The sequence below is a fragment of the Leuciscus leuciscus genome (assembly GCF_965113295.1).
Source record: "Leuciscus leuciscus genome assembly, chromosome: 10".
Lineage (NCBI taxonomy): Eukaryota > Metazoa > Chordata > Actinopteri > Cypriniformes > Leuciscidae > Leuciscus > Leuciscus leuciscus.
In genome coordinates, this window is record NC_138734.1 from 35,933,421 (window position 1) to 35,953,444 (window position 20,024).

At 38.6% G+C, this 20,024-nt stretch overlaps 2 protein-coding genes and 1 long non-coding RNA gene across 10 annotated transcripts in view; 1 reads left to right on the forward strand and 2 right to left on the reverse strand.

Moving 5' to 3' along the window:
- znf423 (zinc finger protein 423) overlaps window positions 1–2,892 on the reverse strand; it is a 158,216-nt gene extending 155,324 nt beyond the window's left edge. For 3 of the 6 annotated variants that reach the window (XM_082182453.1, XM_082182449.1, XM_082182448.1), the window contains exon 1: window positions 1,503–2,892. In XM_082182453.1, coding sequence (XP_082038579.1) covers window positions 1,503–1,542 — 40 coding nt within the window. In that variant the 5' untranslated portion in view covers window positions 1,543–2,892. The remainder of the gene's footprint in view (window positions 1–1,502) is intronic. The other 3 variants (XM_082182450.1, XM_082182451.1, XM_082182452.1) reach the window with 3 other exon arrangements.
- On the forward strand, window positions 2,780–7,318 carry LOC309508142. The gene is made up of 2 exons (XR_014209415.1): window positions 2,780–2,915; window positions 3,110–7,318. It is a non-coding gene; the product is annotated as an uncharacterized lncRNA (long non-coding RNA).
- Window positions 7,319–9,284: 1,966 nt separating this feature from the next.
- LOC309508023 (uncharacterized protein) lies at window positions 9,285–19,877 on the reverse strand. Of its 3 annotated transcripts, none has more exons than XM_082182544.1 (11): window positions 19,693–19,877; window positions 19,390–19,458; window positions 19,089–19,154; window positions 18,888–18,961; window positions 18,650–18,782; window positions 16,340–16,396; window positions 14,787–14,986; window positions 12,779–13,054; window positions 10,504–10,677; window positions 9,930–10,340; window positions 9,285–9,814 (listed from the first exon to the last, which is right to left on the reverse strand). In XM_082182544.1, exons 2-11 carry the CDS (start codon window positions 19,449–19,451, stop codon window positions 9,777–9,779), a joined length of 1,491 nt encoding a protein of 496 aa, XP_082038670.1. In that variant the 5' UTR covers window positions 19,452–19,458; window positions 19,693–19,877; the 3' UTR covers window positions 9,285–9,776. The 3 variants fall into 3 exon arrangements, with proteins under 3 accessions (XP_082038670.1, XP_082038669.1, XP_082038671.1); XM_082182543.1 differs by having other exon boundaries at window positions 19,390–19,461; window positions 19,693–19,876; XM_082182545.1 differs by lacking the exon at window positions 16,340–16,396 and having other exon boundaries at window positions 19,390–19,461; window positions 19,693–19,874.
- Window positions 19,878–20,024: the final 147 nt, after the last annotated feature.

The window sequence follows — 20,024 nt, forward strand, 5'->3', positions numbered from 1 at the left end:
TCAGTGCATAGCAATCAAAGCTAAAGGTGCTGGGCTGAGATAGGGACAGAGCGAGCCTTGGTTACATATTTAATTGGCCTCTGATTGACGTGCATCGCTGAGTCAATACAATCACTGTTTACCCCCCAAACCTCTGTGCTGCAGCAGGCCAATGCATACTTGATAGAAAACTGCAATAGTGTTTGTTGCAATACAACCAAACATTTGACTTGAAAATGCCTAGGGAAAAAATAAATAAATAAAATAAAATATATCAGTTAATGCTTGTGGGGAAGATGATCCATATTTAAATACAATATTTCTCTATCACTGCGCATGTGAAAAATAAAAGCTTGTCAAAATAAAGATTACGTTATTGATTACAGGGTCGAAAAGGCTGCTTTCTCTCCAAAACAACTCAACAACATTGTTTAGGATTGATCTGCACCCAGCAGGCTCTGATAATGTTAAATATATATGACAATAACTTATTCTTAACATGTTTTATTTTCACTTTAACAGCCATGAATATTATCCACTTGCGCTCTGCGTAAACTTATGACCATGTTTTTTTCTCTCCTGATGAACCTCTGCAGATTGCGGCCGTTAATTAAAACAAAAAACTGGTTATTATTTGGGGGAGGGGGTACTAATATGGGCCACATGGCCACCCGAAAGCCCATCTGGTTTCTATTGGGGTGAGGGTGCCAAGTGATATCTCGACCGGCAGCACAATATCTGCCACACATTGCTGATGGACAAGGCAAAATAGCAGCAGGCCTTATTGCTCCTAAATTCACCTGCCTGTGAGTGTTGAGTCTTGTAGGAGGGGCGTGAATAAGATGAGACTGTGTCTGAATGATTCTGCCATGTCAAAGTCACAACCAGGAATAAACTGAGACAATAAACAGCAAAGAAAGGGGAAAAAACACCAAGCTGAGATCTATAGAGAATCAGATTCCATTCACAATACCACTACAGACTGAGAAGGGGGTGTCTAAAATGATTTCCACAGAGAGGACAAAATTGGAATATATTGAACTTACTGTCTATTTTATTATCAGTAGTAGTAGTATTAATAAAAATTCATATTTTTACATTTAACAAATATTATTTATACATTTATTTAAAAAATAAAAAAGCATTACATTATAATGCTTATGACTATGAATGATATACATTGTTTAATTCTAAAAATACATATAATTGAATACACATTAAACCAATTCATAAATACTACTTCTACTAACATTATTAAGCCTAAAACAAACTCGAGCACTATTTCTACAGCATCGTTCCTATAAGAGGCACTTGCACTGCCAACCACAAGACCTGCTGGCACCTGGCATCAATATGTTAAAGTTTCATTTTTCTATGTGGAAAAAAAGCATACTTAAAGTCTATAAACAAAATGTCACTATCAAAAGCAAAAACATTAAATCAGTGACTTTCACAATCCCCGCCAGTTTTACTCATGAAATCTCATTGGCCATGTGAGTCGTTCCCTCTCGTAAAACGCTTACCTTTAACGGAGCGCGGTTTGGCCTGCTTGCGTCTAGACATCTCCGTGATAAGGGCAATATTTTACTTTCTTTAACTGATGTCTTGTCCTCTCCAAGAAATATTGACAGGTCACGCGCTGATACTTGGGAGATTTCTTCACTTTGCCTGTTGCAATGCGGCAACTTCGGTCTCGCTAGTCCAGAAGCGTTCAAAGGAAGGGAGAGTACGGCAGAGGAAATGGATATTCCAATGATTAAACTTCTCCAACCTGTAGATTTAACGGATAACTTGCGGCTTTTCCCGTGCTCGAGAAGCGAACGCTCTTTTGTTCCTCCGTAACGGCAGACGCTGACGATGGAGCGGGCACGCGCGCTCAGAGTTTCAAGAAGCGGAGCGTGCCCAAATTACACCTGATCAGAAGCGAGAGGTGCCAATACTTGCCGATAATATGGTAAACCCACTTCGAGGATGTTTCAGAATTGATTCGCAATGTTTTTCCTCCTTTTAGCAGTTGTCGCAACTGTCTCTTTTCGTTGTGATCCCGCCGAACCGCCCTCCTTCGCTGTTATTTTTCCGAAGGTGCCACTCTCAATGGCATTTTACGCAGCATTTTTACCTGAGGGGATTTTTCTTCTTTTTGTTTATCGTCCTAAAAACCGTAAATATTTCTAGTCGCTAGCCTCTCTCTCCCTTTTTCTTTGTCCTGACTCTGGTCTTCCCTCCGCCTCCCGATCCGACTGCTGGCGGGGCTGCAGCGCAGACACACATAATAAAGCCAGGCTTGGCTGGAAATGTAGCCGTGTCCCAGCAGGAGGATGTGAGAGTAGGGTCCCGGCGGGGGAGCGCTCTGATCCCGCAGGGAGCTCCGCACAGCCTGGGTTGAGCAGACAGAGAGAGCCAACAGCACCAAACCATGGTCAGCCATGGAAACTACAGCTTAACTTGGAGCACGGATCGGGGCCAAAACACGGAGCTTCGAGGAAACTCTGCAGCGTGCAAGAAAAAAGACGGACTGGATTCGCTTTTTGCGCTCCTTGTACTCGTGCCATCGTCTCGGGTTCACTCCAGCGTTTAACTGTCGATTGGATACGATGACATTTTGACTATTTGTGGGGCTTGTTTTGAACATTTAACAATCCTACGTCGTCTTTGAAAACGTTTATCTGCGTTTAAAAGGGCAAGATTTAGGATTTAAAGAGATAGTTCGGCTCAATCAAAATGAAAACAGTGTCATCATTTACTCACCCTCACGTTGTTCCAAACCCGTTTGACTTTCTTTCTTCAGTGGAACACAAAAGGAGATGTTAGGCTGTATGTTAAGGTCTGACAGAATCAGTCACCATTCACTTCCAGTGCACCTTATTTTTCCCATACTATGAAAGTGAATAGTGACTGAAGAAATAAAAGTCAAACAGGTTTGAATCAACAAGAAGGTGAGTAAATGATGACAGATTTGTAATTGTTAGTCTTAACCTTTGCAACATTTTATTTTTTGGAAAAGATCTGCATATGAGAGTAATGTTTGGTATTATCAGATGTGTTGTATTTTTCTAATTGTTATAATTGGATATGTTTAATTCACTTTAAACCCCTTTTTCTAGGATTTTTGTTGCATTCTTTTTGGCAGGATTAGGTGTTTTCGACAGTATTTTCAGTCCCCATAGCGTTTGTCTGGCTGTCTGCGTGTGCAGAAATAGGATCATTTGTGCAAAAATCAACCTAAGAAATGGTCAAAATCACACGCGGTGCGCCGGAGCTGCTCGGCCGTTGTCATGGATAACATGTTGGGCACCCTGTCTCGGTCAGCGGGATGTCCTGCAGATTGAGCCGGGCACCCCGCGGAGCCACGGAGCGGCCTTTAAAATTGACCCCCCGCGGAGGACCGGGGCCCCTCTTGTCTCGTCTAAGCGCACGCCTGGAGACCGCTTTTAAATGTGCTTCTGGTGTCCCAGAGAGAGAGGCCGCTGACACGAAGGGGCGAAAGCTCACCGCAGTGGTCCCTTTTTCTCTGATAAATTCAAAGGAGGAAAATAGCCCACATTACAAGCTCCTTAAGGGTCAAGGACAGCTGAGACATGAATGGTTTGAAAGAGTGGCATTGTGAAATCACACAGCACACGATTACACCCTCTGTCATCTTTTTACGGATTTGCATTTTTCTTGTGCCACAATGAACAGTTCAGAATAAGACTTACAAGACATGTGGATGAAATTAATTAAGACGCTGGAGAAAAAGAGGTGTGAACGGCAAATGCGGTGGTCCTGCTTGGAATAGACACCGTTGCTATTTTAGGATGATTTTAATGAGTGGCAAATAATTTTTTGAGCTTGGATGGTTGCATGCGCTTCGAAAAATACTGAACGTTTAGAGGAGGAACAAAACCTCACATTGGATATTACAAGGACGGAGGCCTTTGCAACACTTCATTTCACCGCTAACTGAATTCAAACGGTCTCGGTATTGGCTAGTATTTTCCTTCACGCAGCAGGGATGGTGGTAGATTGATGCCCTTACATTATTCATGTGACGATTATTCAAAATTTAGCAATAACTCAACAGCGTTTTGTCCTTTCTCTCATCCGTCTCCTCTCTCACCGTACCTAGGTATGCATCTATTCTTATGCGACTGTCATCCATTGGACAGTGCGGCCTCAGAAAGCACCCTTAAACACTCCCCCATTGTACTGTCACAAGCCTGGAGAGTTCATGTTATATTTATGTTGCCTACAGCGTATTCTCTGTGTTCTGTTCTGTTCAGCTGAACTCACGCCAACTCCTCCAGGTCCCCCCTCCACAGACAATGTTACATCTCATTGGCTTTGCCCTAGATAGGCTATTTTTGTATGAAATAATTAGACATAACTGATTTAAATACTGCAAAGCCAACACTCTTTTGTCTCGTTAACAAAGTACAGGAGAGGCACACTCTTGCAGTGTCATTTATGTCAATCCGTACAAGGAGGCTAAAATACAAATGCGTTCAAAGCTAATGGATCTGAAGCGGGGCCAAAAAAAAGAAGAAAAAAAGTACCATTTTATTAGCTTTCCTTCGATTCGGGTTTTACTTTCGGGACCGTGCTACGGTGACCTGACCTGATAGAATCTATTATGGAAGCAAAAAATGGCAGGAAAGCACTGCCAGAAGCTTTTAATTGTCTCAACGTGTACATCAGCAAAATATAGGATTGCTAAAATATGCCACCATACAGCACTAATTGTCCATATAAGGACAGCGCGGCGCTTAAAACAGCACGTTTTGTTTGTTACAGTGACCCCGGACCCAGACAGCCATGCTGATGCCGAGTGCACACGGGCACACGAGGGAGAGGTGCAGAGCAGGAACGCAGATTGGGGCTGACCGCTCGGCTGCACTTTAATGTACCCTCTACTTCATCAGTCCTGATTAGCCACCATAAAAATCCAGATTGAACATTACATTTTTACTGCTGATTGTCTTCCAAACACTCTCAGGTGTTGGCATGTTAAATGCCAGGGTGTGCATCTGTCCTCGCATCCCATTAGCTTGCTGCAGTGAGACGTCTGACTTGAAAAAGGGGACCCTCTTCAGAAACGAAAGCAATGCAGAACAAATTTCAGGCTTTTAGGCTTACCGCGTCTTGTGCCAAAACCTCAATAACAAGCCCCCCTCCAGCCCCCGTTTCCCTGGCTCTTGCCCCAGACTTACACAAAGAAACACCAGCTTTATGGACTTAGGGCATTAAAGCATAAAAAACAGCGGACGGAGAACAGGTTCGGAACACATGGCGTCAAACGCGGGGACCCGATCTCATCAGATCGCACAGGCTACATACACTGTTAAACGCTTACATTTTTAGGTGCGCGGGCCGTGTTTTCAAAAGGGCACATGAAAGGGCTTAGCGAGAGAGAGACAGGCAACGGCGACGAGGAGGCCCAAGCAAAAACGCTTTTCTGATGAGCTGCAACAATGCACTCACTCCCACGACATCAGCTCTCTGTTGGGAGTCTCCTCCTAATTTCCTCCATCCATAATAAAAAGAGCTACATTAAACAGTGCCATTAGTGCCAGCAATTTGTTTTATTCTCCACAGAAAGAGAAATGTTATCTGTGGCGGACAAACTTAACCCAATTAAAGCTCATTGTGTATGGGGGCCTTGCTGGGTCTTCAGCTGATGCCTAGGAACGAGGGCAGAGGCAGCCAACATTGGGGAGGGAGAGGGGGAAAAAGAGAACGATTGGAACACGTCTGGAGAATTAGGGAAAGTAGGAGAGAGACAAATGTGCTTTCAGGAAAAAAGACGGGAAGAGAAATTATGTTTTTGTGCATGTTCCCCCCACATCAAATCCCTCCCAAGATGGTTTGATAGAGGAATACTGCACAAAATGTACACTCAAAACGAAAATGCACGGATACTCCGGCGCTTAAATAAATAGCTGAAGGATTCATGTGAATGTAAAACATTTGCAATAGAATAACAAGGGCAGGGAGTGCATACAAAGCCACACGTTCTGAGACACTCGTTCATACCTTCACATTTTTGCTGTTAATTGTTGTGATAACACCTCTCGATTACAGGGGTTTAATTATCAACATGTTTGGCTGTTAGACCAAGTACCTGGCACAGATCCTGGTGAAGGGCTCAAGGTTTCTAATGAAGATCTCACTCACAGCAGCATACAGGAGCTCAGTGTGGCGCTGTCCTAACAAAGAAGCACATTGCGTTTAGAGACGACCTGGGTGTCTGTGAATTCTAACACAATAATGCCAAGAATATTCATAGTGATACATTTTGATTGATATCCAGTTGTGCGGGAATGGCAAGTGTGTGTCTCAATGGGGGAAAAAAAGTGATTCTGTGTGATTGCGGAATTACAGTTACAGTAACTGAATCGCATGTCGTGAGACACAAATGAGGCATGTCTGCACTTCCGTTATAGGGCGAAAGCTGGTTTCAGTCCGTTTGACTGGTAATCCTTCCGTCTCCTATTGCATTTATCAGCTTTAGTGGAGCTGTTTTTTGCTCGCTTACCCAAAAAAGGCCCAATCAACACCTCCCAGCTGGTGAAATGAAGCAGAACCGGGCCTCCATTACTTTGAGACGTGATGGATACTTCACAGCTGCGGTTGAGTGTCTGTGATCAGAGAGTGGAGAGACAAACAGCTGTAAAACATGCCCTACTAAAGACATACACACATTTGCTGACAGTGTGTGCCATTAGGATATACATGCAGTGTATATACATAGATATGAATGTACAGATTCCTACTCAACTACTTTCATTCTCACGCAGGGCCTAATGCTATATGAAATCTTAGCACGTATTTGAAGTAGAATTCTGAGAGGAAAAATCCATCCATTTATTGTTTGAGTTGCTCTGAAAAAAAAAGACAATAAAACGTTAATAAAATAATTATTTTGACATAATTCTCATTTGAGTGGCATTTACTATTCAACCATGAATTATGTCTTTGGAATATCTAGTCTTATTTGTACATTTGGTTTGTAATTTAAGTTTAACTTTGTCCTCAAATACAAACATTACGTCGTCTGAATGCAATAATGTCTCGCCCAATTTTAAAGGATGTGCACAAACTAACACAAATGCCGATTCTTATTATTATGAAATTGCACTAGGAACAAGTAGCTACACTCAGCAAGCCTTCGATTTATCTCCCAATGGTTCATTTTGCGTGAGGAAATTATATTTACTGTTATTGAGAGGAAATAAATTCGCGCTAGCAATGAGAGCAAAACAATTTGTAGTGTTCATTTTGTGTTTAAATCGTATTAAATGCTGCATTTCAGTGTTTCTCCTTTCAAATGAAATATTCAAATAAAATATAACCAAATATAGCCTTACTCTGAGAAGCAAATTTCTGTAATATAAAAACAAGCGCTGTTTTGAAGTTTGATATACAGAACCCTAAATTAAACATTAAACTGCTGTGTTAAATGTATGTTTTGTAGGTCTACAGCGCTCTCTATTGGTTTAAATGAGCTTACACTCAGATTAGCCTCGTGTTTTACTGCTTCAGTTTTTTCTCTGTGGTGATTAAACAGTCTTAAATACTGCAAAAACACAATATCAAACACTTATATTACATTTTAATATGATCAGGATTCGATTAATCTCCCCTTATTTAAAAGGACAGTTTAGCCAGAAATGTCAATTCTGTTATAATTTACTTACCCTCATTTTGTTCCAAATCTGTTTGACGTTCTCACGTGAAATGAGATGTCCGAGGCAAAATAATGATACTGACAAACGTAGTCACCGTTTACTTAACGCTGGATCTTTTCCCGTTTAGTATGGGAACGGATTTCTGACTATTATTCAGTTCCACGTAATTGTCAGTTGTGGAATTTACTGTTGACTGATTATGGAAGCCATTTTCACTAAATAAGAGAAGAAGAAAAAAGTCACGTTTTGGTAAATCATAATTATGATTTATGACAATCGTATAATAATTCTCTTTTTTTTTCCCTCATAATTTTTTTTTTCTTTGTCAAGTTCAACTTTTATGTTATAATTATTATGACTATTATAATTATGACTTTTTTCTATTTTATTTAATAAATTATGACTTATCTTGTTATTTCAATTTTTTTTGTCATAATTATGATCTACCAAAGAATGACCTTTCTTTTATTTATGTGGCAGAAATGGGCTTCCATAATTTAACTATGTCTTTCTACCCCTCTTTAGGTTTATAAATTGACCCTACTTTACACATTTTTCCAAAACATTATTTCCTTCTAATGTCATGTCTTATGTTGGCTAGTAGAAAACTCTTGGAGTCGGGATCAAGGGGAGTCTATCATTAGGATCTATCAACAGTTCAAAGGAGTTCATGAGAGAAGAGTTAATATGCCCTCTTAGTTAAATCACCCACTTGAAGACAAACCCATGTTTGTGGATAGTATTATGGATAGGTTTGTGGAATAGGATTGTGATAAAGTTTTTAACCTTACCATCATATAATACTGAGGAAATTATCAGGTTGTTTTAATGCCATATTTAAGTCAGACCTGTTTTTATGCATGTTTGTTAAAAGAAATAATTCACCAAAAACGTAATCATTATTTACTCACCCTCATGTTGTTCGAAATTATGATGAAATCTATATTTGTTTCTTCAGTGGAACTTTTTTTTAATAATATCTTGACCATTTTTTCAAAATAAGTAAAGTGAAAGGGGCTATCGAGCTCCACAATAAATAAAAAACACCATAAAAGAGAAGTATAACAAATGTGGTCCGTATGACATGTACACTATAAGTTTTCTGTGCATATGTGAAAAATGTATGTACAAATTAACGATTATTTTGAGATCTTTTCAATTCAATCAATTGAACCAGTTAAAACAATTGGTCTAAATGATTTGTTCCTGCACGATAACATTATCCTTACTGTCAAGCATGGTGATGGCAGCATCTTGCTCTGGTGTTTCTTAAGCAAGAGAAACAAAAAAAGATTGAGCCAAAATCCACAAGGGGTGCCTGTATTAGTCAGCCAAAGACCTGTTCAGAGCAGCGACCCCTTTGTCAGTCGAACAATGTTCCAAAGAATAAATGACTTCAGTCCAATAAAAAAATATGTGGCATGACCTGAAAATTGCAGTCAGATGGCACAATTGAATTAGAAATTGGAGTGAATTTGTACTGAGAAACATGGAATTGAATGGAATTTTTGACCAGTCAAAATGTACATGATCAGGCCGATCTTAAATCTTAAAAACAATGCATTTCAAATATATATATTCTTATCTCTTTTCTTAAAATACAAAACAATATATAAAAAAAAAAAATCATGCAGTAAATGGTTAAGACATTTTTTTTAATGAAAATTTTCTATGTTTTTTATAATTATCTTAAGATGAAAAGATGTTTTTGTGAATATGGCCCCAAGAAGTCAAGACTCATCTACCGTTCATCTAAATTCTAAATAGCCTTATATCACTGCCTCATACAAAAATTGTATTTGAAATACATCCAATCATTGTACAGAGGATAGAACCGTTAAACACATTCAGAAAACTCAACTTATGTCACTGAAATATTTCAGATTTATTCTAAGAAATTAGTTTACACCTGTGGAAATAAAGAGAACACCACTGTGGCTTTTTCCATATCGGTACATATTTAAACATCTCATGGGATCCTGGAAGAAACACAAAAGGCAGGTTCCTAAAATAAAAAAATGAAACAAACTTCAACTTCACACAAGTATCACAAACTGCTTAAGTTCAAAATGTAAGAACTGTCCCATGTGACAACACTGGCCTATGATTTAATTGGGTGTCCTGAGAGAATCAAGGGAGCAGGCGTCGTGGCGGCCGCGGACCTAAACCTGGTAAAAAAAAAAAAAAGGAACCAAAAGAAAAGAAAAATCAGAAAAATTAGTGACAGATCCTTCCACACCAATAGTGCTCTAAAAAGACTTGAGAACATGAGAAAGTGCTGACCTGTTGGGGCTCCCATATGAAGGCTCCTGAGTGAAGGTGGCGGTACTCTAGGACCACGGGGTCCATTCTGCGGTGGGGGTCCACAGATAAGAGGCGTCTTATGCAATGCATGAGAGCCCGGATGCTGCAATAGTCCTCTAGAGGACTGGAAACCAAGAGGCGGAGTGTCAAGCAAAGGGGCACGGGTGGGAGAGGGCCAATGTATAGATGCTGGGCCTAAGAGAGGTTGTGGTTTGTCAAGACTGTGAGTGGCTATTGGCCCTCTAGATGGCTGGAGATTAAACGAAGGGCCGTGAGAGACTGAAGGGGCCCGAGAGGGTAAAAGACTGTGGGGGGCAGTTGGTCTGTGGGAAGGTGGCTTTAGATTATGCATTGAAAGCAAAGGAGGTGGTTTCGTCTTAGGATATGAGCCTGGAAACAGAGAGAATACTGTACTCAAATATCAAACAAGTATCACAAACAGGTTCAACAAATTAATGTATGATTTTGTATTTTAAGTAAGAAAAAAAATCCAGTATATATATATATATATATATTTTAGCACTGTATTTCATCCTGTGCCCTAAAAACAAACCTTGCAATCCCATGTGATGTCCTGGGGGTGCATCTCCTGACCCTGAGGGTGGGTTTGTCTGCTCTCTTGGTGGTGGACCAGAACCAGCAGGCAGAAGTGGTGGAGGCTTTCCTAACCCTGGAGGCAGGCTGTTGATCACAGGAGCAACCTCACTGTCAACTTCAGCAGAAGATACTGAGGAAGAAAGAACAAATAAGTAATAAAGAGATGTTTCTATTCAGAAATAAATACAATGCATACTAGGGCTGTCAAAATTGCTCAAAAATGACGTTCGAATATTCCCTCTAAAAAACACACGAATATTCGAACTATTCGAACATCTGGTTGCGCATTTTTTCAATGACGCGCATTACGTCAATAACAGGACAAATTAATACAAAGAGACATACATAACTTGTATAGGTAGTTAATTTAAGTTTAAACATATTTGACAATGTATTACCAACACAAAACCAAGTAAATAAACTAATGGCCAAGACCGCAGACCTCAGTCTCGCTCACTCGCAGGCTCTCTCTCTCTCTCTCTCTCTCTCTCTCTCTCTCTCTCTCTCTCTCTCTCTCTCTCTCTCTCTCTCTCTCTCTCTCTCTCTCTCTCTCTCTCTCTCTCTCTCTCTCTCTCTCTCTCTCTCTCTCTCTCTCTCTCTCTCTCTCTCTCTCTCTCTCTCTCTCTCTCTGCTCATAACGGTTTAAATGAACAACAATAAGCACATGTTGAGTGCTGATCAAGAGTTTTGTGCAAGCAATTTAAGGTCGCGACTCTTGTCCCAAATATAGCAGGCTTCATTCAGTGATTGAAACAAATGTATTAACATTAATTGAAGTTTTACAGTATAGAACCGACATTGAACGCTCCGAGCGAGCTGTGCTGTGGTAAACATGGAACTTTTCTGTTTAACGTTAAATAAAATGAGGCACACAATTCCGAGAAATGTGACAACAAAGAACTTTTACCCTGAGGTTCATAAAAAATAAAGTGCTATTAAAAAAGAAAAAGGCTACTTACATTATTGGTGCTTGTATTAAAAAAAGGAAAAACTGACTGCAATTTATTCCATTGTCTTTTAGTGCACTGTCAACTTTCAGCAGTGACGCTGTGCTAGACAGTGCGACTCGTGTGACCTGTCTGTCCCTCAAGTCTTGTTTATACTCGACGCGTCCGCACGAGCGCGAATCGCCCCCTATCGTTTCAAAGAATAGTACAACGGCGAGCGCGTCGAGTATAAACGCCTCGTCCGTTTGGGGGAGGTGCGCGCGCAGTCTGCGGAGACTCGCGCTGCGGAGACAGGCGAAAGTATAAACAAGGCTTCAGGCAGCGCGCGCGCCCACTCGCAAAGCAGACAGCCGCGCCTCTGCTTCCGCGGGCGTGTTTTTCCATATTCGAAATTCACATTCGAATATTCATTTTCACGTTCGAATTTCTGTTTTTTAAAACTATTCGAATATATATTCGAATTTAGAATATTCGTTGACAGCCCTAATGCATACACAATGCAATTTTATAGATTGGCTGTGGTCTTTATTTTATTTTGGCTCTGATTATTATAATAATTATTTAATAATATAATTTATTATTTAATTAAGTCAAATATTTATAAAAACTAGAAGAAATTAGAAACAATTTTGTGCACTAAATTGACCAAAAAAGTAATTTTTCTTCAAGTGCGTGGAGCCAAGGGAATATGGAAAACGAGGAAGAAATATTCTTCCTCGTCAAATATTTATAATTATACATTATTTAAAATATAAAATGTATTATATGAATAATTCATATTTTAAATGTTAAATAAATAAAATTGTAATATACACATATATATATATTTTTTTAATTATATATCATTTTATTAATTTAATATACAAGTTAAACAATTAGACAAAATTAAACTAATAAGACCAGAAGTAAATTAATTATATAAATACAATTATTTACATGTAATTTAATTATTTATTTTAAATATTCATATTTTAAATAAAGTGCTAGTGACAGACCGATATATCATCATTGACAGTCCATGCTTGGTGGATTAACAGAAATGCTTCAAAACCTCCATAGTAAATATTCTACATTTAAAAAAAATTAAAATGAAATAAATTGTGTATTATTATAAATTGTAAATTAAAACGTGCATTGAACTTGATCATTCATAAATGCATCTAGTTTAAGGTGATTCAATAATAATGTGCAAATTAAGAGCAACATGATAATAATTACACACTTATAAAGACAACACAATATGAATATGAAAGTAACTAGGCCAGGACATGGAAGCATGTTCACCTCGCAGATGGTCCTGGCGGTTTTGAAGATACTCCGCCAGTGTGCTGAGCTCCTCTGGGTACAGGTGCAGACCTTCGGCCAGGAGAAAGAGCAGGTGGCGGGTGGCAGAGGGAACAGTGTGGCGCTCCAGCTTGCCACGCTCCAGGTAGTCCTCCGTCAGCTCAGCCGCCCGTGCCGCGGCCTCCGTGGGGTCCAGCACACGCCGCGAACCGCTCAAGCGCCTGAACTCCACAATCACAAACTCCATGGCCTGTTCTTTGGGCATGTTTCGATGAACTGCAGAGAGGCAGAGGAAGGGTCAGCCAGAGGAGGGAGGGGGGTTACATATGGCGCTCAGTGTGAGCCGCTGCAGTCTAAGCAGTGCGCACAAGACTTCTACCTCATCAGCAACATGCTGCAATCTGGCAACCACTGCTTAACCCAATTACCACATTCAATTCAGTATGCGCAAAAAAGGACTCGTTCATGAGCACGCTTGTAAGTTTTTAGTAAGGGACATTTAACAGATTAGAAGTTTATATAAGATTGCTTTTAAAAGTTGTTTTGGACCAAATGTACTGTATGTAATATGAGGAAGCAATGTGCATGAGATAAATCTTTTAGACTTTTGATCATTGGTCTTGTTCACAATTTCATTCAGTTTTGACATTCAGCAATAACGAATTCCTTCACTGGGAAAATTCAACAATTCAGTTCACGCATTTAAAAGGATGGATCTGCGCTTTAGTAGAGTCAATATTGAAGTGAGGGTAAAACAGTGTAACAATTTTGATAATATTTAGCGTAAAAGCTGGAATGCTCTACATTGGCCGTTTTTTTAGCCCATTCGGAGGATGTCAAACATGTTTGAGATTTTGAGCAGGTTTTAGAACACATATTGTTTTTATTTGTCATAAATATTCTGTTGTGTTCGAAAAGATTTGTAAGTCTGGTAGTGTGTGATCCTCAGTCGTTTCGTTTTTCTCTGTAACCAAAGTTGGTGAGTGTATGATGCCTAGTGTTTCAAAATGTGTTAAAAAAAAGTGTATACCAGCCTTCAGAGAACTTACCAGCAAGGTGAGGTTTTATAGAAATATAAATAAAAAACATTAATAATAAAAATAATATGAAACATCTGAAATACATTATATATTATTAACAGTGTTTTTTTTTTTAAATCAAGTGGTGGGCATTAATTATAAAATCAGAATTAAGGGCATTTCAACTATTTTAATGTGGTGTTGTTGTGATTGTTTAGATGGTTTTTACATATGTGTGTCTAACACTACATTGATGAATTATTGCTTGGTTTTAATGGTGCAATTTAAAGATTTAAAAACTGTTGATTGGTAAAATATTTGTACCCAAACCTGTTATAATAATGTCATTTTTTTTGTAAAGAATGTATGCTTAATTTATTTGGACCATTCAAAATTATCTTATGAATTATGTTTGTGAAAAAAAAAAAAAGAGTGTAAAACCGGGGCAAAACTACAAGCTATTGTATGGTTTAATTTGGGGCATTGTGAATAATGTTTTTCATCAAAACAAAGGACTTTATATAAAAAAATAAAATAAAATAAATTTTTAGAGGGAAATATTTTTTTTCTTTTCCCTAAGGTTATTAAAAAAATAAAAAAAATTAAAAAAATTTCCACAACTATTTTATAACTAAGATCCGGTTTGTGTGTATGCAATTTAGTTTTAACTGCCACAAGATACACAAACAGCTTTTTTTGTAAAGTTTTGCATTACATTGAAATGACATCAACACATTTTGCAGTTCATATAAATGAATTATCTTTTTGGGCTGTTCTGAAAGTTACAGTATATTTTTTGAATATATCAATGCATGTCTTTTTGGTGCAATCACAGGACTAAATGATCATACTAGTTCATACTAAAAAAAATGCCCACCACCAAGTCTAGGGTATTTTCTCTGTAGCTATTATATAAGGTTATTTAACTATTGTTTGAAGTACATTTAAGTGGTTTTATTGGGAGATAAATTGTGGGAGTCAGAACTTACTTTTGAGGGACTCTGAAAATATGATTACTGTGCACGAGGAGAGTGTTACATTAGTCTGCTCGACAAGAATACATAAGGGGGAACCGTCGGAGCGGACATCTTGGAGGGCCCGGGTCAGGCCTGATTCCACCTGCAGGTAAAGCATTTCCACCGAGAGGCCACGTTCCTGCAAACACTGGCCTATCGATTTGGGGTAATCCCTTTGAAAGAAGAAGAAGAGATCTGGTTATTGAGAACCATGCTTCAGGGCATGACGTGAGGAAATGTGAGGTTGTTGAGTGTGGCCTAGCTTATATATGCAGTAATGAAAGGGTAGAGATTTAATGAATAATGAATAAACCAACACAAATCTGTTTAGCATTATAAAAGTGTATTAAACATTAGACATTATAAAGGTGTATTAAACATTAGAAAATAAGATAAGGTTGTTTCATTTGTTTTAGCTGAATAAATGCTTTTGTGTGTGGCATTAGTCTTCTTTGAGAGAAAAAAAAAAAAAATCCCAAAAGACATCAAAATAAGTGAAAAATGTTGTTTAAATATTAACATAAAAGTTACATACTACTATCATAATTTTACACAAATTTACACAACTAAATGACTAGTGTTCAAATATTGTAAAATTGGTTTGATTCAAATTTGAAATATTTCTATCAACACATTTATGTCAAGAAATATTAATCAGATCACTTAAATGGGACTTTCTATTTTTTTTCAATAACAGTAGATTATTAAAAACAGAAATATGCATGTTATGTAATGTAAATTAAAAACCTCCATGTTTAAAGATGTATTTGCCCTTTTGTTAGTAGAACGTTTGAGTTTTTGTCTAATTACTTGATATGAATATGGCTTGATTACTGAACATTTTGAATATCACCACTTCTCAAAGAAGCTCCTTTGTATTATGTCAAATGAACAAGGATTGTCTGGACATATTTATTCTTTCATGAAAAATGTGAAAGTTTGTTTAGGAGACTGAAAATGTACACGAATAATTCAGTCATATGCAAATAAAAACAAATTCTCCCTGCTATATTTATATTTATATTTATATATATATATATATACACATATACACACACACACACTCACCTAAAGGATTATTAGGAACACCTGTTCAATTTCTCATTAATGCAATTATCTAATCAACCAATCACATGGCAGTTGCTTCAATGCATTTAGGGGTGTGGTCCTGGTCAAGACAATCTCCTGAACTCCAAACTGAATGTCAGAATGGGAAAGAAAGGTGATTTAAGCAATTTTGAGCGTGGCATGGTTGTTGGTGCCAGACGGGCCGGTCTGAGTATTTCACAATCTGCTCAGTTACTGGGATTTTCACGCACAACCAAGCCGACTGATTCAAGCTGATAGAAGAGCAACTTTGACTGAAATAACCACTCGTTACAACCGAGGTATGCAGCAAAGCATTTGTGAAGCCACAACACGCACAAACCTTGAGGCGGATGGGCTACAACAGCAGAAGACCCCACCGGGTACCACTCATCTCCACTACAAATAGGAAAAAGAGGCTACAATTTGCACGAGCTCACCAAAATTGGACAGTTGAAGACTGGAAAAATGTTGCCTGGTCGGATGAGTCTCGATTTCTGTTGAGACATTCAGATGGTAGAGTCAGAATTTGGCATAAACAGAATGAGAACATGGATCCATCATGCCTTGTTACCACTGTGCAGGCTGGTGGTGGTGGTGTAATGGTGTGGGGGATGTTTTCTTGGCACACTTTAGGCCCCTTAGTGCCAATTGGGCATCGTTTAAATGCCACGGCCTACCTGAGCATTGTTTCTGACCATGTCCATCCCTTTATGACCACCATGTACCCATCCTCTGATGGCTACTTCCAGCAGGATAATGCACCATGTCACAAAGCTCGAATCATTTCAAATTGGTTTCTTGAACATGACAATGAGTTCACTGTACTAAAATGGCCCCCACAGTCACCAGATCTCAACCCAATAGAGCATCTTTGGGATGTGGTGGAACGGGAGCTTCGTGCCCTGGATGATCTCCATCAACTGCAAGATGCTATCCTATCAATATGGGCCAACATTTCTAAAGAATGCTTTCAGCACCTTGTTGAATCAATGCCACGTAGAATTAAGGCAGTTCTGAAGGCGAAAGGGGGTCAAACACAGTATTAGTATGGTGTTCCTAATAATCCTTTAGGTGAGTGTGTGTGTGTATATATATATATAAAAAAAATTATGAGAATATTTTAAATGTCTTTTTATTATTACCCTCTTTTAGAAATGTGAAATAGAACATTTAGAATGGAAAAATTTTATCAAAAAGTTTAACAGCAGCATAAAAGCATATTCTTACTTCAGTTTTTAGGGCAGGGCTCTAAAGACCACCTTAGTCTTTCTTTTTAAATTGAATGCATCACATGACGCAGTGGTACCATAAAATGATGCAAGGTTTGTACCACCATGTGTTTCCGCAGCTTTGAGATTAGGATTCAGAAGTCATATATAAATTTGTTTGTTGGGGGGGGGGGGGGGGTTGTTTTTGATTTTTTGTGAGACCACAGGGTGTAAACATTAGTGTTTGGTTTGCTGGATAAATATAATTTACACAACATACAAAAACTTATTTATTTATTATTAAATTAACCTCTTTTTGGAGACAATTTCTAGAGTTTGGCAAAATGTTATGCTCAAAGATTTTCATTGATTATCTTATTTGTTTTTTGTCCACTGGAATAGCAGTGTAAAATAGTGATATTAGTGGATTTTTTTTATGTATCAATTTTTAAGGAGACTGAAAGTGAATTGTAAAGAAAAAGGGTGTTCACACTTGGCATGTTTGGGTCGATTAAAACGTACCCTGGTGCGATTGCTCTGTTAGTGTGGTTTATTTACGGTACCATCCGAATCCTGGTGCGCACCAAACAAGCAGACCGAGACCGCTTGCAAACAAACTCTTGTGTGGTTGGAATTAAATATGAATGCAACACGGACCAGACATGTAAACAGACCAAAAATGGGACATGATGTCACAAGATGCGACCCTAAAAAGGACAGAATGCTCACGCACACCTGTTTTATCTTGTCATAGTCGCGATGTTGCCCATCACAGTTCAGGACAGGCTTCAGAACAGTGTCTTCTCGCAGAAGATCTTCGTTTGTGTGTGTGACGGAGGGATTCCTGCCGCTATTTTGACTCCTTTACACATTTTACAAGCTCTTCACGAGTTCTCAGCTGGTCAAAATACCATCAAATGTAGCTACACACATACAACGAGCGCATTTATCCCAGCACACAGCATTGTTTTGGATTTTCGTTAAGTTCCGTCGCGAAATATACGTAATAAACGCCGACCAATCAGGTTGTGAACATATACCTAGGTTCGGTGTTAAAGTGCCAGTCTGAACGCTAAGCGGACCAGGAATAAATGTTAACTTTTTTTGGTCCGGACAAAACAAACCGAACTACAAGTGTGAACACACCCTAAATAGTGGACACATTTTTGCCTAATAATGAACATTTAGAATACTGGATTTTTTTATTTTTTTAAAGGCATATTTAATTTTCATTTAATTTCTCATAAATTATTTAAATAATAGCATATCCATCAGAATTCAAGGGTGGCTCCTGATACTAATCTTAATCCTGACAAATCCCATCTGTCTAACATCTGACAATAACAAAGACCATTCACACAACAGAGACTTTTCAGAAAACTAAAATTGCACAGAATGGGTAAACATTCCCATATTTTCGTGTGCTAACTCTGGGAAAAAAAGTTTGCAAATTGCATTTCCATTTAATACATAAACGAAGCAAATTTCACACAATAATAATGCGAGAGAATTTTACTGCTACTTGAGGTATATACTCACACATTCTGGTTATTCACAGACAGGACGACACAGTCTGCAGGCTGTCTAGCACCTTCTCCATGTAGCTGATGCACAAACTTCTCATATATGGCAGTGCGTTGAACTGATGCCTCGTATTCTTCAGGGGAAACAGCTGATACAAACAAAGACGCTCAGAAAAGATTTTTCACGACGGAAACAACAGTAGAAGTGCGAAATCAAGTTCTTTAATGAAAAAACATTATATGAAAAAGAATACCCGTTGACTGATGCGGTGAATGCTCATAGTCTGCTGTGCCAGAGTAGTCAATCTCTTCTTCTAAGTTTTCAAAACTGAAAATTGAGGTATGATTGTGGGGGGAAAGGAGTTTAGATGGAGTTCAGATCAGTATTGAATCGCTCACAAAAGAATCTAATATAAGGGATTTATAGACATTACAAATAACACTATTTTAGTCACCTCTCAGATTGTGGAAGGTCATCTTTTCTGTCCTCCCTCATAGGATATGGTGTTCTTCGAAAAGATCTGAGAGGATTTAGGACACTCCATGTAGTAAATCAACATGATTATAATTAACATAACATCAGAAATGTAAAACGTAGGCTGTGTGTTAAAACCTAGAGAGTTGCCAAGCTAGAAAGCACTTATTAAATTATATTAACTCTCCAAATGTTGCAAACATAAATAGTCAAAAGACTTCTAGCCCAGAAGGAGGCAGCTCTCAGTGTTTTGAAACAAAGCCTGTAAGTTCCTCACATACCTTCCTCCACTATGATTTGGTGGTGGTCTTCTGCCCCCAGCGTTCTGCGCCCACGCCGACATTTGGTTTCTTCTAAATGAATTGCAGTTTTATAAATCATAATAAACAATCAAAATTTACATAATATCGCGCCGCGCAAGACAAAATTGAGTTTTGGTTGCACAGCAAATCCTGCATCTACTCAACTATTATTTTAATAAAACAACCATGTCTGTGGTCTACAGTTAAAATAACGTCTAATACTTGTGATATTTGTCAAACTATTGTTATGAAAGCACTGAATTGTTGTGTAGCCCATCTTACCTGCGTAATCTTCGGTTATATTCCTGCTGCTTGATATCGCGATAAATGGATTAATTTGTCATCTCTGCACGAGATCAGTAAATACTAAGATTATTTCTAGATGAAAATTGTGTATAATAGAGATGAATCCGAATCACTGATCAGGGATTCCGCCAAAGGACCTGCAACACACTCTCGATCTGACTTCCTTTCGATGAACAAGTGTATTTGAGGAAGCGTGTGGCGCCTCCTATCGGACAGGCAGACAAACGACGAGACCAATGACGTCACTGCACTGCCTGCTCAGTCCTGCTGCTGGAGATCAGGATCTGCGATGTTATGCTGCTAAGGAC